General features: G+C 53.4%; 1 protein-coding gene across 5 annotated transcripts in view; it reads right to left on the bottom strand.

Moving 5' to 3' along the window:
- Positions 1 to 547: 547 nt before the first annotated feature.
- The window catches only part of DOC2B (double C2 domain beta), a 46,823-nt gene continuing 34,546 nt past the window's right edge, over positions 548 to 12,824 (bottom strand). For all 5 annotated transcript variants that reach the window (XM_065695127.1, XM_065695126.1, XM_065695130.1 and 2 more), the window contains 5 exons: positions 5,543 to 5,669; positions 5,201 to 5,358; positions 3,112 to 3,193; positions 2,895 to 2,991; positions 548 to 1,410 (listed from right to left, as the gene is read on the bottom strand). In XM_065695127.1, the coding sequence (XP_065551199.1) occupies positions 1,274 to 1,410; positions 2,895 to 2,991; positions 3,112 to 3,193; positions 5,201 to 5,358; positions 5,543 to 5,669 (601 nt within the window). In that variant the 3' untranslated portion in view covers positions 548 to 1,273. The remainder of the gene's footprint in view (positions 1,411 to 2,894; positions 2,992 to 3,111; positions 3,194 to 5,200; positions 5,359 to 5,542; positions 5,670 to 12,824) is intronic.

The raw sequence follows: 12,824 nt of genomic DNA, 5'->3' as shown, positions 1-12,824 counted from the left end.
GGGCTCGGAGGCTGTAGGTAATTGAGACTGATGGGCAAACAGCAGCTCTTCCTAAGAAATCATGGTTTAAAGGCTCCATAACTTGCTGGCAAGGTGCAGCATTTCACTGACAGTTTTAGCTCATCCCACCCTGTGCCAGCTCTTGTGCAAATGCGACAAAGCGGTGTTTGCACAAGAGCCAGAGCCTGATGGGATGAGGATGTAGGGACCGGCCAGCGTGGGTCATGGAGGATGAGAGCTGGGATATATTATGATAATATTATTATACTATTACTGTGCTGTACACAGAAATTTGGTCTGGAAGCTGTTTGAGGCAGAAAATAGACCAACGAATGGCTGTGCTGGAGCTGAGCATCTCCACAAACACGAACACTGCTGGGCCCCGTGGCTCAGCTCACAGCAGCAGCTCACAGTGCAAAGTGCCTGGGTTGGATTTTAGGTAATGGCATGAATTGGAAAAGGTAGAATAAGGGAAAAGTGATAGAAAAATTTAGCCTGAAAGCCGGCTTTGCTGGAAGAACAGCCGTGCTGGAGCCTAGCATTCATTAGGAGAGCGGCTGCTTCCCCTCTTCTGCGTGATCCTGGGACTGTGAGAGGGAAGCCACAGTCTGCACAGCGCTGCCAGCTTGATGGCTACCTTCACATGGGTTACTGGAGAGGACGAGCACAACATTCCTGGAAGGAAAGCAAACAGTCTTCTAGGTTACTGGAGGACACAGTCAAACGGAGGAGCTTTAAATGCATAAAAGACTGTTCAGGCCCAAATCACAGAGACTGACAAACCACCAGAAATATGGCACAATTGCCTTGAGAAAACAGTACCAGGTTTTAGTGACACCTTTTGCTCATATTAGATACATGAATGGAAATGACGCATTCATTCCTGCCACTGAATTACAAGGCAGTGAGAAGGTAATTCCGTAGAGCAGAGTTAGGAGAGGAGTCACAACTGCAGTGCATGCAGGCGTGTGGTGTCCATGTGCATGTGTGTGTGTGTGTGTGTGTGCATGCGTGTGCATGCTCATGAGTGTGTGTCAGGGTGCAAAGAGGCATTTTGGAAAAGCCTTAGGGGACAGGACCTGCTGAGCAGAGCAAACCACCGCTGCCCTGCTCCCTGGGAAGGGATTCCCTGCAGCCAGGCCGTGGCGTGGGGTGTTCCGCTCTCCCGGCTGCCCCGGTACCACGATCCCCCGTATCCAAAGCCATAAAGGAGTGAAGTCCAAAGGCTGTGGCCAGCAGAGCTGTGCTGGCCCTGGAAGCAGCCCCCTGGTGCTCAGTCGCTGAGGACGGCCCCCGGCAGCTCGTTGGTTAGCGTGTGCCAGCGCTCGATTTTCTTGTCCTTGTTTTTCAGGCAGTCGAACCAGTGCTTCAGCCGCTCACCCTTGGCGTTAATGCCCAGCACGACTCCACCTTGAGAGACAGACACAGAGAGAGGGAGAGGTGGAGGTGAACATCAGCCCTGTGAGGGATGCTGAGGGATGCAGGATGGAGCCAGGTCACGCAGCTGCTCTCACAGCATCCGATGCCACAACCTGATGTGACACACGGGCAATCACAGCCTGGCTCCCCCAGCGCCTCATGGCTGAGGTCTGGGACCTGCCTGTGCTTGTGCCATGCATTCATTGCAATTCCAGCGGCTGTCAGAGACATTGGGCACTTGTTAGCAATAAATCACAGTGACCAGTAACAAAATCACAAGAAGCCTCGACGTCCAATAGAGATAAATGAAACCTCTCCTTAAACCTGTTTTTACTCAGAAGATCTGAAAACAGAAGGGAGAGGGGGATGCCATTCAGGTGCTGCCATTCAGCGAGACCTGGACAGGCTGGAGAGTTGGGCGGGGAGAAACTTGATGAAATTTAACAAGGGCAAGTGTAGAGTCTTGCATCTGGGGAAGAACAACCCCATGTACCAGTACAGGTTGGGGGGTGACCTGCTGGAAAGTAGCGAAGGGGAAAGGGACCTGGGGGTCCTGGTAGATAGGAGGATGACCATGAGCCAGCAATGTGCTCTTGTGGCCAAGAAGGCAAATGGCATCTTAGGGTGCATTAGAAAGGGAGTGGTTAGTAGGTCAAGAGAGGTTCTCCTCCCCCTCTACTCAGCCTTGGTGAGGCCGCATCTGGAATATTGCGTCCAGTTCTGGGCCCCTCTGTTCAAGAAGGACAGGGAATTGCTTGAAGGAGTCCAGCGCAGAGCCACAAAGATGATTAAGGGAGTGGAACATCTCCCTTATGAGGAGAGGCTGAGGGAGCTGGGTCTCTTTAGCTTGCAAAAGAGGAGACTGAGGGGTGACCTCATCAATGTTTACAAATATGTGAAGGGTAGGTGTCAGGATGATGGAGCTAGGCTTTTTTCAGTGATATCCAGTGATAGGACAAGGGGCAATGGGTGTAAACTGGAACATAGGAAGTTCCACGTTAACATCAGGAAGAACTTCTTTACTGTAAGAGTGACAGAGCACTGGAACAGGTTGCCCAGGGGGGTTGTGGAGTCTCCTACACTGGAGATATTCAAGGCCCGCCTGGACAAGTTCCTGTGTGATGTACTGTAGGTTACCCTGCTCTTGCAGGGGGGTTGGACTAGATGATCTTTTTAGGTCCCTTCCAACCCTTGGGATTCTGTGATTCTGTGATTCTGTGATGCGTCTCCCTGATCGGGTGCTGCTTGTGCAGGGGGTGTCTGAAGCAATGAGCAGTGGGGCTGGCTGTGGGAGAGGAGGCTCAGGTGCAGGAGTGGGATAAAAGCAGAACAGAAACCCACCAAGAATGAATGTGGGATGGAGAATAAGCCAGGAGGCTGGAGAGTGCAGGAGAGCAGCAGATGAAACAAGAGCCACAGAAGGTGAAGATAGAAAGAAAAAGGGGCTAAGGGGGCCGCTGGAGTGCCCCACTCACCTATGAAATCATTTGATTTCCCGATATCGTAGTCCCACACTGTGACTTCCAAGGTTTTTTTTGCCAGGTCCCCATGCTTTATCTCATAGCAAAACTCCTGTTGGGGAGCAGAGACAGAGTCAGAATGAACCAGGGGGCTGGGTTGCGTTTTTTTTAACCCCTTTTAAGTCTGAGGACTGAGAAAGCCCCTGGCTTTCACCAACCATCAAAACCCCACCTCATTGAACTCGGGGTTCAGCGTCTTCTTCTTCACCGCTGTCTTATGCTTTGATTTCTTGTCCTCATCTGGTTTCAAGTAACTGCAACGAAACCAATGCACTGTCACACACAGCTCCCGTGCCTGCTCCTAGCAAGGAAGGGCTGTGGGGCCCTCCCCTGCAGCCCAGGCATGCACGGGGGCACCTCTGGTTGCAGACAAGCTCCTGAGCAGAGGCTGGGTGAGATGGGGAACTGAGCTCCCCAAACCCGCAGCTCCCTCCTCCCCTACCTGCCAGGATGCTGGAGATGGCTGGAAGGAAGCAGCATTTCCCCACGTTAGCACAAGACCATCAGAGCTGCCATCAGAGAGCACCGATTATCCCATCTCCAGTCCCTAGGGGACACTGGCACTGCACACATGCTCCCAGCTCCCAAAATCGAACACTTCCAGCCCAGATTAGTCCAGATTTGGGACTGTGTGACCAGTGTGCTCACCCAGAGCCTTGCCAGGAGACAGAGGCCACAGGCAGGTGTGTAGGAGGGAGCAGGAGCAAGTGCAGTGGCTGCAGCTTTGGGCACCGTTGTTACCTGCAGATACTTAGCCGCACAGCAGCAGGGTCAGAAAGCAAAGGAGATTAAAGCATCATCCAGCAGACAGGGCACCTGAAATCTGTGCCATCACTCTTTTGTGCTGGTGCTGCTCCTTTAAACATCAGTTCTACTTCCTCATTACACTTTCCAGATCTTGCTCATAATTAAAAGATTAGGGCTTGTATCAAGAAGCATCACTTGTCTGTATCTGCTCTGATTGAAGCCCTGCAGATACAATCTACTGCAGACAGCACGAGGGGCACCTACAGAACAACTGTACAACAACCGTAATTCTGTTAGTTCAGGGACTGAGCCTCCGGTGAGCATTTAAAAGAGCAAGAGTGGATTTTTAGGCAAACACCTCCACTTTAAAGAACAGTTCAATAGGAAGGCGAAAGTGTGCTGCTGATAAACTTCCTCACAGGCCTCCCGGGTGCAGTTTATCCCAGGAGCGCTGCCTAAACAAATGTCATCTCTGAAAGTGCCAAAGTTTGGGTCAGCACGGGGGGAGCACGTGGGATGAGATGGGGCACAGGGGATGAGCACAGGGGCACGGGATGGGCACGGGATGGGCCCAGGGGTGTTGCCGGCCCTTCCTCACCATGGCCCCCTGCTGTGCTGAGAGTGAGTTTGAAAAATGCTGCGCCGAAAAACCCCCGGAGCTGTGTGGATGCAGGGCTCTGAGTCAGCAAACCACCACCTTCCTCAGCATCCCCTAATAGCCCCAGCATGACACCACCTTCCCTGAATCACTTGGGTGAGGCTGAGTTGCAGCAGCCCATTACAGTCATTTAAATGTCTTTTTTTTTGTTTAATAACGCTGGTATTTTTCCAGTCATTCACATGGGAAAGCATCGGTGAGACCTGTAAATGTGCCCTCAGCTCTGCTAACCAGACCCTGGAGCCACCTGAGCCATGGGCTGCACCTAAAGTGCTGCCTGAACTAATCACACACACACACACACGATGTAATTAGGGCCTTTCCATGGATGATGCGGGCTTCCAAGAGCGAAAAAGCTGTGGATAACCCTGGGGAGGAAAACAAAGGTGCTCATAGCTGCTGGTGAGGTCCAGGACCATTGGGCACAAGCACTGTCCTGCTCAGGGAGAGTCCAACCCCATGCTGACAGATGAGACCCATCACTGGCTGGGCTGGGGCCATGCAATCAACAAAACCCAGCCATACCTGTCTGCTTTGGGCTACCCATTCTGCCCCTGCCACAGACCCTCTCCCAAGTGCCATGGGCAGTGCTGAGCCTGCCATGGGGCACCACAGCCACCATCAGCTGGCAGGGACAATGCACAGCCACACAGCACTGGGCAGCTCCTGCACACATGAAGCTTTGAAGCACTGTAAAATAACCACTGGGCAGTAACACGCTCCAGGTGAATGCAAGCTGCTGTGTGATGCCCTCATTTGCATCTCCTAATGAGCTCAATTAGTTTCCACTCAGGGATAGACAAGAGGGGGACAGCACAGCCCCACCAGGACTGGCATGACACGGAGCAGCACTCACATCTTGACGTAGGGGTCGGAGTAGCCATTGGCGTCCATGGCAGCGAGGTGGGCGCAGCGGATGATGCCCACCAGCAGCCCCTGCTTCTGTGAGCTGTACTTGAGGGAGATGAGGATCCGTCCGCGCTCCTCCAGCGACTTGTCCTCTGTTTTATCTATCTGGGGGAGGGAATGCACGCAGTCTGGGGGCTGCTCCAGGACAGCACGGCCACACACCCGCCTCCCCAACAAGAGGGATGCTCTGCCCACCCCTAATCACGTTTGAGGAGTCAAACTAAGCCACACTCCCACATGCCACAGGGCCCACGCTGGGGAATGCTGGTCTGATCCCCCCCACACTCACCGGCAGCTGCTTCTCCAGGCAGATGCTGAAGTTTTTGGTCTGGTTGGGCTTTAGTTTCTTCAGCGGGATCCGCGTCTCTCCAATGAACTCGTTGTGGCGGAACTTGTCCTCATCACAGACCGAGATTCTGCAACAAGCATGGGGTGAGCAGCGCTGCTGGGGAGAGGGGAGGCGATGGCATGGGGCAAGGGGCTGCCCTGGCGTGTCCCCCAGTGAGGACTTCAAGGCCACTGTTCCCCAGGCCAGTGACTGCACTTCCTTCGTAGTCAGCTGGAGGACATAAATCTGCTGCTACAGCCTCGCCAGAGCAGCTCATGGTGTTTAAATGTGACACCCAATGTCTTGGCCTGCTTCACCTCCACAGCAGGAACCTGAGGCTGACGGGATGGATTATGGGCCAGGCCTAGGGGAGCAGGGGGATGAGACAGAGGCTGCATTACACCATGTCGCACAGCTCCTTCACACAGCCACCTGCACACCCCAGCCGGGTCCCAGAGCCATCCCCCGTGCTCAGACCCCATCCTGGCCAGGGCTCCTGCACCCCTCGCGATGGCTGTCACCCTGCAGGCATTGGGCTCCTCCAGAGAGATGCTCACAAACCCTGAACATCACAGCCTGCAGTGCTGCAGTTGCTAAGGCTAACACACCCCAGCCCAGGCACTGTCGGAAAAGCAACCCAGTGCCTCAAGCATCCTCCTGGCTCTTCCATTATCAAAGTCATCAGTGACTAAAGCAAAACTCATCTGAGCTGCTACCAGCCTGGCTGCATCCTGCCTGGCTGTGGAGGCTCTTCCTAAACCCACTCTTGAACTACAGGGCTGGGAGAAGCGTGATTCCCAGCAGGGCTCCCTCTCTCCCGAACTGAGGAGTTCCCCAGTATGTCTCAGGGAACACGTTCCCTGGTGCTGGGGATCTGGCTGCCCAGGCTGGGGCACAGAGGCGGTCTTCTAGCTCCTCTTCCACCATGCAGACATGGGATCTGCAGACTCAGCTTGCAGAAGGCATCACACCTCGGCTAAGCACAGCTCTCCCAGCCCCGCCGGGGTCCCGCACCCTGTGACGACAGCCACATCCAAGGCAGTGAAGATGCTGAGTGAAGGCTGTTTTCCATGCAAAAGCTATAAATGCCTCTCCCTGAGCTGGCAGCTAATGAGTCATTTCTCTGCTGCTTCCCAGCCCATTCGCAGCATCAGGAGAGACAACAGAAGAGCAAAGTTAGTGCTTGCAGGAAGCCTCTGCTCACAGCTCCTAAAATCCCAGAGAGGGTTCAGGAGGGTGGTGGCTGCCTTGTGAGGGACCGGCCATCCCCCAGCAGTGCTGCTGGAGCTGGAGACAGGGAAAGCCATCCCATCCCCACCAAAGGAAACATCCTGCATCCCTACAAGAACCATGTAGGGACCATCAGGACTCTACTCCCATAAAGGAAAGGCGTTTCCCTTCCCTTTCCTTCTTTCCCCCCTTTTAAACAAATCTTCCTACAGTCTCTTCTCATCCTTTGGCTGCCGGATTTTTTCTTTCTTTTACCCACTCCTGTTGGTGCCCGCTTCTCACGGGCAGCACTTCTGCTGCAGGGACCATGCTCCACCTTGCTGGGTTCCAACAGACAGGACCTACTTGGGAAGGGCTGAAAGTAATTAAAGATAGATAGTGACCTGCTATTCTGCCTCAGAGTAACTGGTTGCATCCCACGCTTCGGGCCTGTGCAGTGCCTGGATAGTTTACCCATGGATGGTTTATCTGTGGGCGACCACTCTCCTGGTCACAAGTGAATAACGAGGTGGCAAGGGAGGCACGGGAATGGCTCAGTCACACGGCACAAGGACCATCAGAGCCACGGAGTGGCACAGGAAGGGGGGTTGGGAAAAAATAATCCAATTGGGAAGACGGGGAATGTTGCTCTGCAGAAAACCATAGCTGGATGCAGCGTTACTATAGATACCTGCAAAAGAATCCTCACCCCACCGCAACAGTAAAACCTTTGAAGAGAATCTCCAAAGCAGGCACAATATTTCCCATTTCCCTTCCTCCTCCCGCCTCTCTTGTAACGAACAAAACCAAAAAAGGAGCAGCAGGAGCTCCAGACAAGCAGCAGCATCTGCCAGGCCCATCTGGCCAAGGCTCTGGGGAGGAGAAGCAAGCGTGCAGCGATCGAAGCAGAGGAGAGGAGCGTGGTCCTCACCAGGAGCTGGCAGTCAGGGGTCTGTTTGCACACCCAGCCGTTGCGGAGCGGTGTGGTCTCCTGCATGCTCGGGGAAGGCAGGATTTGGTGCCTGTTTCACCTGGTAAGAACATGAGCAACGAGATCTTCTCCTGACAACGTCTAGATATGCCCAAAAGCACAAGATACCGAATGCAATGTTCTACTTGATGTGACGCTCCAGAACCACCCAGGATGGGTGGAAGGCCAGGAAGGAAATGACTGGAAAACTTCAGCAGTGGTGACAGGGAAAGCATCTCCCCACTGGGAGAAGCTGGAGAGCCCCACCGAGCCCTATTTCACTGCCCATGGGGACATGGGAAGCCACTTGCTCCCACCTTACCAAGCAGCCCTGAGAACACCAGCTCCTGTACAGCATGCTACAGCTCATGCAAGCCCCTGCATGCCCTCCCCAGGGATGGTTCCTGTGCCCCTGCACCACAGAGCCCTCCTTCAGCAGCAGCAGGCACAAGAACACCCCACAGCTGCCCAAGCTGCATCCCACTGAAGGCAACACACACCGCTGGGGTGATGGCCATCCCCTTTGTCCCTACTGATGTCCCCAGCTAGTTAAGGTGTTTGCACAGAACTGAGTCCCTTGGGAGGCACAACTGCAAGACCTGGGAACTGCTGCTGTCTTCGAGCAGCTGGTGACACTGCCAGGTCTCTCCCAGTGCCATTTTCTTCCTGGCATCTCTGGCCACCTCTCAGGTGGGTCCCCTCTTTGTGTGGTGACCAGAGGGGATTCAGACACAGTTTCATGTCAGCCCTCCCAGTCCCTCTGGCTGTGGTTCATCTTCTCCAGGTGGTACTTTTAAGGCAGGTAGACTGGTGGTGCAGCAGTCACGGAAGTGAGGGCAGAGAGCTGAGTCAGATGAGCAGGCAGCTCCTGCCCCAGCCCTCCCTCTGCAACTACACCAGCTTCAATTTTATTACAAGACACTGATGTGCTGGAATTTTATGCCTTGGATTAGAAAGTCAGCTCCGTAACAAGCAGCAAGAGGTGCCTCTGGCAGCCACACTCACCTGCCATCCTGACCCCTTTAACTCAAACATCACCCCTCCCTCATCTCTTTTTATTAATCCCCATCCCTTGAGCTCAGCTTCTGATTTGACAACTTCCACTGAGGGGTCCTCACCTTTAAGCTTAAGGCCTGTAAAAACCACCCTGGAAGAAGCCTAAGCAGCAAGTGAACAATCACTGCTCACTAAACTTATTCTCCCTCCTACTCACCCTGGGCGCCTGGGTTACAGCCCTGACTCATGCACAGCTCAAGCAACCCCGCTCCATTGACTCACGACTTGTCCTCGCACACACGTTCCTCTGGCCTCATTCCCATTATGGAACAAGGAAAACAGGGGTCAATGAGGACCCTTCTCTACAACGCACATGCATGTAATAGGCATCAGAGCGTGAAGACAAATCTCCTGTAGCTAAGATCCTGTATAGTCCCTATAGCAACTTGGAAGGCTCTTGATGGAGGGGCAGATGTGCAGGTGATGCCTCCTTGGCTTAAGGACAGACAGTGCCTGGCAAGAGAAGAGAAAAAGGCAGGGTCCTGGGACCATCCCGCTTTCCTAAAACCAAAAGGAGTATTCGGTGCTGGGCTCCATCACAAAATGCCTCAAAGTCTGAGCATAGAAACCACAGTAAAAGTTAGATGAAATCAGGAGTGTGCCTGCAGTTCTGGAGCAAAGCTCATTCAGCACTTCTGGAGTAAAGCAATTTGGGACCCCAAATCTCTAAGTGTCTGCAGTATGCCTATTAGACCTGATCAAATACTATTTCCTGAATAATATATTTAATGAGTCATGATGTTTGTCAAACACATGATTAAACAAATAATTCCTGGCATTCGTGAGCTAGCTGAGTATGATATGAATAATGCATCACTTTGCCAATATATCTGGATATGAATAATTGTATCCAATATCTGTCCAGCTCTGATATTTATTATGAATACAATCTATTTATTGCACATTACATGTATTATTTAAATGTAGGTGAGCGTATTCTGCCTATTCCAATTCCCCCTGTAGCAGTTCTGTGCCTCCCCCTGTCATGCACCCTGGCTTCCCACCACCAGAGACTGCAGAGGCACGGCTGCAGATGGGGAGAAACGGTGCCTGCAAACAGGGACTGGAAGCGGGGACTGCAGGGTGGGATTTCCTCCTGGAGCAAGGCAGGAACCTGCCTCAGCCCTGGCCATCCCAGCCCTCTGAGTCCCGCATCTTTCGAGCGGCTCTGGATTTGCCTTCTCTCGGGATGGTGGGTGGATTCGTTGCTATTAAGCCTTGGGCTAGACTCAAGGATATTTAATTCAGTGAATGGATGAGACCTTTCAAGATCCTCCCACCTGCTGTGTTTCATGAAATCTGAAGTATCTGGTGTTTTTTGAGGGGGTTGATTCATTAACAAAATCCTGCTTGACAGCGCAATTAGCTGGGCAGCCTTCACCTCTCCTTCTCCCTTGCGGGTGGCTCTGCTTGGGAGGTGAACCCCAGTGGTCCCAGGGCTTGGGTCTGTCACAGCAAAGTCAACCAGCTTGAATGAGGCCGCATGCGGATGAGGGGCAACCTGCCAGGGCATGGCATGGGGCTGGGGGTGTTGCACAAGAGGGATCCATTACTCTGCTCTCCAGGAGGCAGGAGATGCCCCTACTCTGGCCCCTGCAATGAGGTGAATGCCACTCATCCCCCCAGGAGGGCTGCAGGCACCAGCAGAGTGCCCTGTGCCAGCACCGCCCCACCAACCCGTGCTGGGCACAGCTCACCAAGTGCCCAGGTGGGCAGGGAAGGTTTTTGGGTGCTTTTCCAGCTTTGCTGCTGCACCACGCGCTCTGCAGGGAGGCAAAGGCTGGCGGCAGCTTTGATCTCCACTGTTATTTTCACATTAAAGAGACTTTGCAAATCGCGTTCCCTGCCCCTCCATGAATCTCAGCACCGAGGAGGCACCCAGGGAACAATCACCTCCCAGACCGAGGAGAGCATCACTCATGCTCTTTCAACTGCCCACAGCTGCCTTCCAGGAGCCTTGCCTGATTAGCACAAGGAAAGCCAGCATCCCTGCAGCTTTGAAGTCATCTTTTCCTGGGAGAGGAGATACTTTGCCAAGATGATGGGCAGGCAAAGTGAAGCACTGAAGGCAGGACAATACACAGCATGGGAGATGCTTCCTACAGGAAGTGGCACCTCAAGGGTGAAGGGCCATTGCCACTGGTGTTATGGAGAGGCTAATAGAAGAGAAACAGCTCAACCCACAAATAAAAGAGTCCTTGCTGAGCCCCAGTCACCAGAAACCCCAGCCCATCCTCAGGTAAAGCAGAGCTCCCTCCCCTGAGGAGGTGCAACATCTCCCATCCTTCTGTCCTTCTACTCGATTCAATACCTGGTGTTTGAGAAGTAGAAAATCCAAGCAAGGAATTAAAATTAAAAAAAAATGGATTTTTCTACCTTGGGTCTGGTTTGCAAGAAATCTGATCTCATCTAAACCTGCCTCAGGATAAGTAAAATCTCCTTTGCCAATATCTTCAACTGCAAAGATGGAGAAAAGAGGGGGTTGGGGAATTGTTCCTAAGGAAAATGAAGAGCAGTTGAATTTTAGGCTCCGGCTCCCCCATGCAAGATAAGAAATGGAGCCACAGTGCTCAGAAGCTTTGTTTTAGAACAGGAATGTCCTGGGCCATAGACAAGAGCTCGAAATCCCACCTGAAATTCCGCCAAACCCACTGGGCAGAGCAGCTGAGCACATGTCCATTGCCCGAGGGCAGGCTGGGAGGAAGTACCAAATGCATGGAAGGACACAGGGCCACACCACAGCAGGAGAGGAGATGGTCCACAGGACAGGGGACAGCCCTGCAGCAGAGATGCTGCCTGGGAAACCTTCTCTACCCAAAAGTTTGCTTCTTCTCTGGAATCTTTACCAGCAAACCCAAAGCCAGAAGCTCCAGCCCTACGGCAAGCTCCACTTCACAAACCTGTCTACTTCTCTGCTCACACAACCTCCCCAGGGAGAGAGCAGAGCCCCTCTAAGCCTCTTCCAGCCCCATCTTGAGCCTCATTACTGCTGGGGTGGTGGGGCTTGGGGCTCCCACACTTCTGGCAGGGACTGAGCTGTGCTAAATCTCATAGGACAGAGCCCACTCCATCCGGATGCAGTGCCAGACCCCGGCACTACGCTTGGAGGCAAGGTGGGTATCCGCGTGGTCCCCGTGGCCATGTCATCATGGGGTTCACCACCTCCATGGGGACACGCTTCAGCAAACCCCACTGACTAGCTGCAAATGCCAGTGAGTCAGAATCGTGCTTGGATATTCCTCTCCATATGGAGTGTATTTTGATCCTTAATTATCACCTAATTCACTGGGGTTAGCTGCTGGCAAGGAAACCTCAGCTGCAAAGTGCAGAGCACTGGAGAGCCTGGGAACCCCCTGCAAAGAGGCAGCTCCAATGGGTGTGAAGGCACGAGATGGACGGATGGCTCTGATGGCACAAACTGATGCCAAACCGCGGATCTGTGACAAATCTGCCCACGGATGGGGAGGCTACCCCTGTATGAGAAGATGAGGCTTCACAGGGAGTTTTGCTCCTTGCAGAGTGCCCAGCTGGGAACTCACACAGGACAACTGCATGGCAGGCAGGCTCCAAGCTTCTCTGCCTCCCTGGAAAGGTGCCCTTTGAAGCCACTTTGGGTAATGAGCCATTAATTGACCTCAACAGCAATCTCCTGAGCTCCCCATGGAGCTCCCAGGACAGAAACGCTGTCTCCATTCAGCCAAGTCCCCCCGAGGGAGCCCATGGCCACACTTGGCTCCCCAAAAAGCACCTGCAGCACCCAGGCTGGCGGGCAGGAGCAGAAATGTGCTGAAGAGGGGTGTCTGTGGGGAGAAGGGCAAATCCAGCACGTTTCTGCATGTCCCCCTGCTACTGAGCATCCCACACCTCCCTGCTGCCTCCCCAGAGCAGGTGAGTGCAGCTCTTCCCCACGGAGAAGCAGCAACCAGTGCCAGCAACCAGGTGGGGGTCAAATCCTTCTCCTCCCTGGTGCCTTTCAGCAAACAACTCAGCCGAACACCTCTCTACAGA

Source organism: Lathamus discolor, chromosome 14 (genome assembly GCF_037157495.1).
Source record: "Lathamus discolor isolate bLatDis1 chromosome 14, bLatDis1.hap1, whole genome shotgun sequence".
Taxonomy (NCBI): Eukaryota; Metazoa; Chordata; class Aves; order Psittaciformes; family Psittacidae; genus Lathamus; species Lathamus discolor.
Note: the sequence above shows the minus strand (reverse complement) of the source record. Positions and strands in the feature narration are given on the sequence as shown.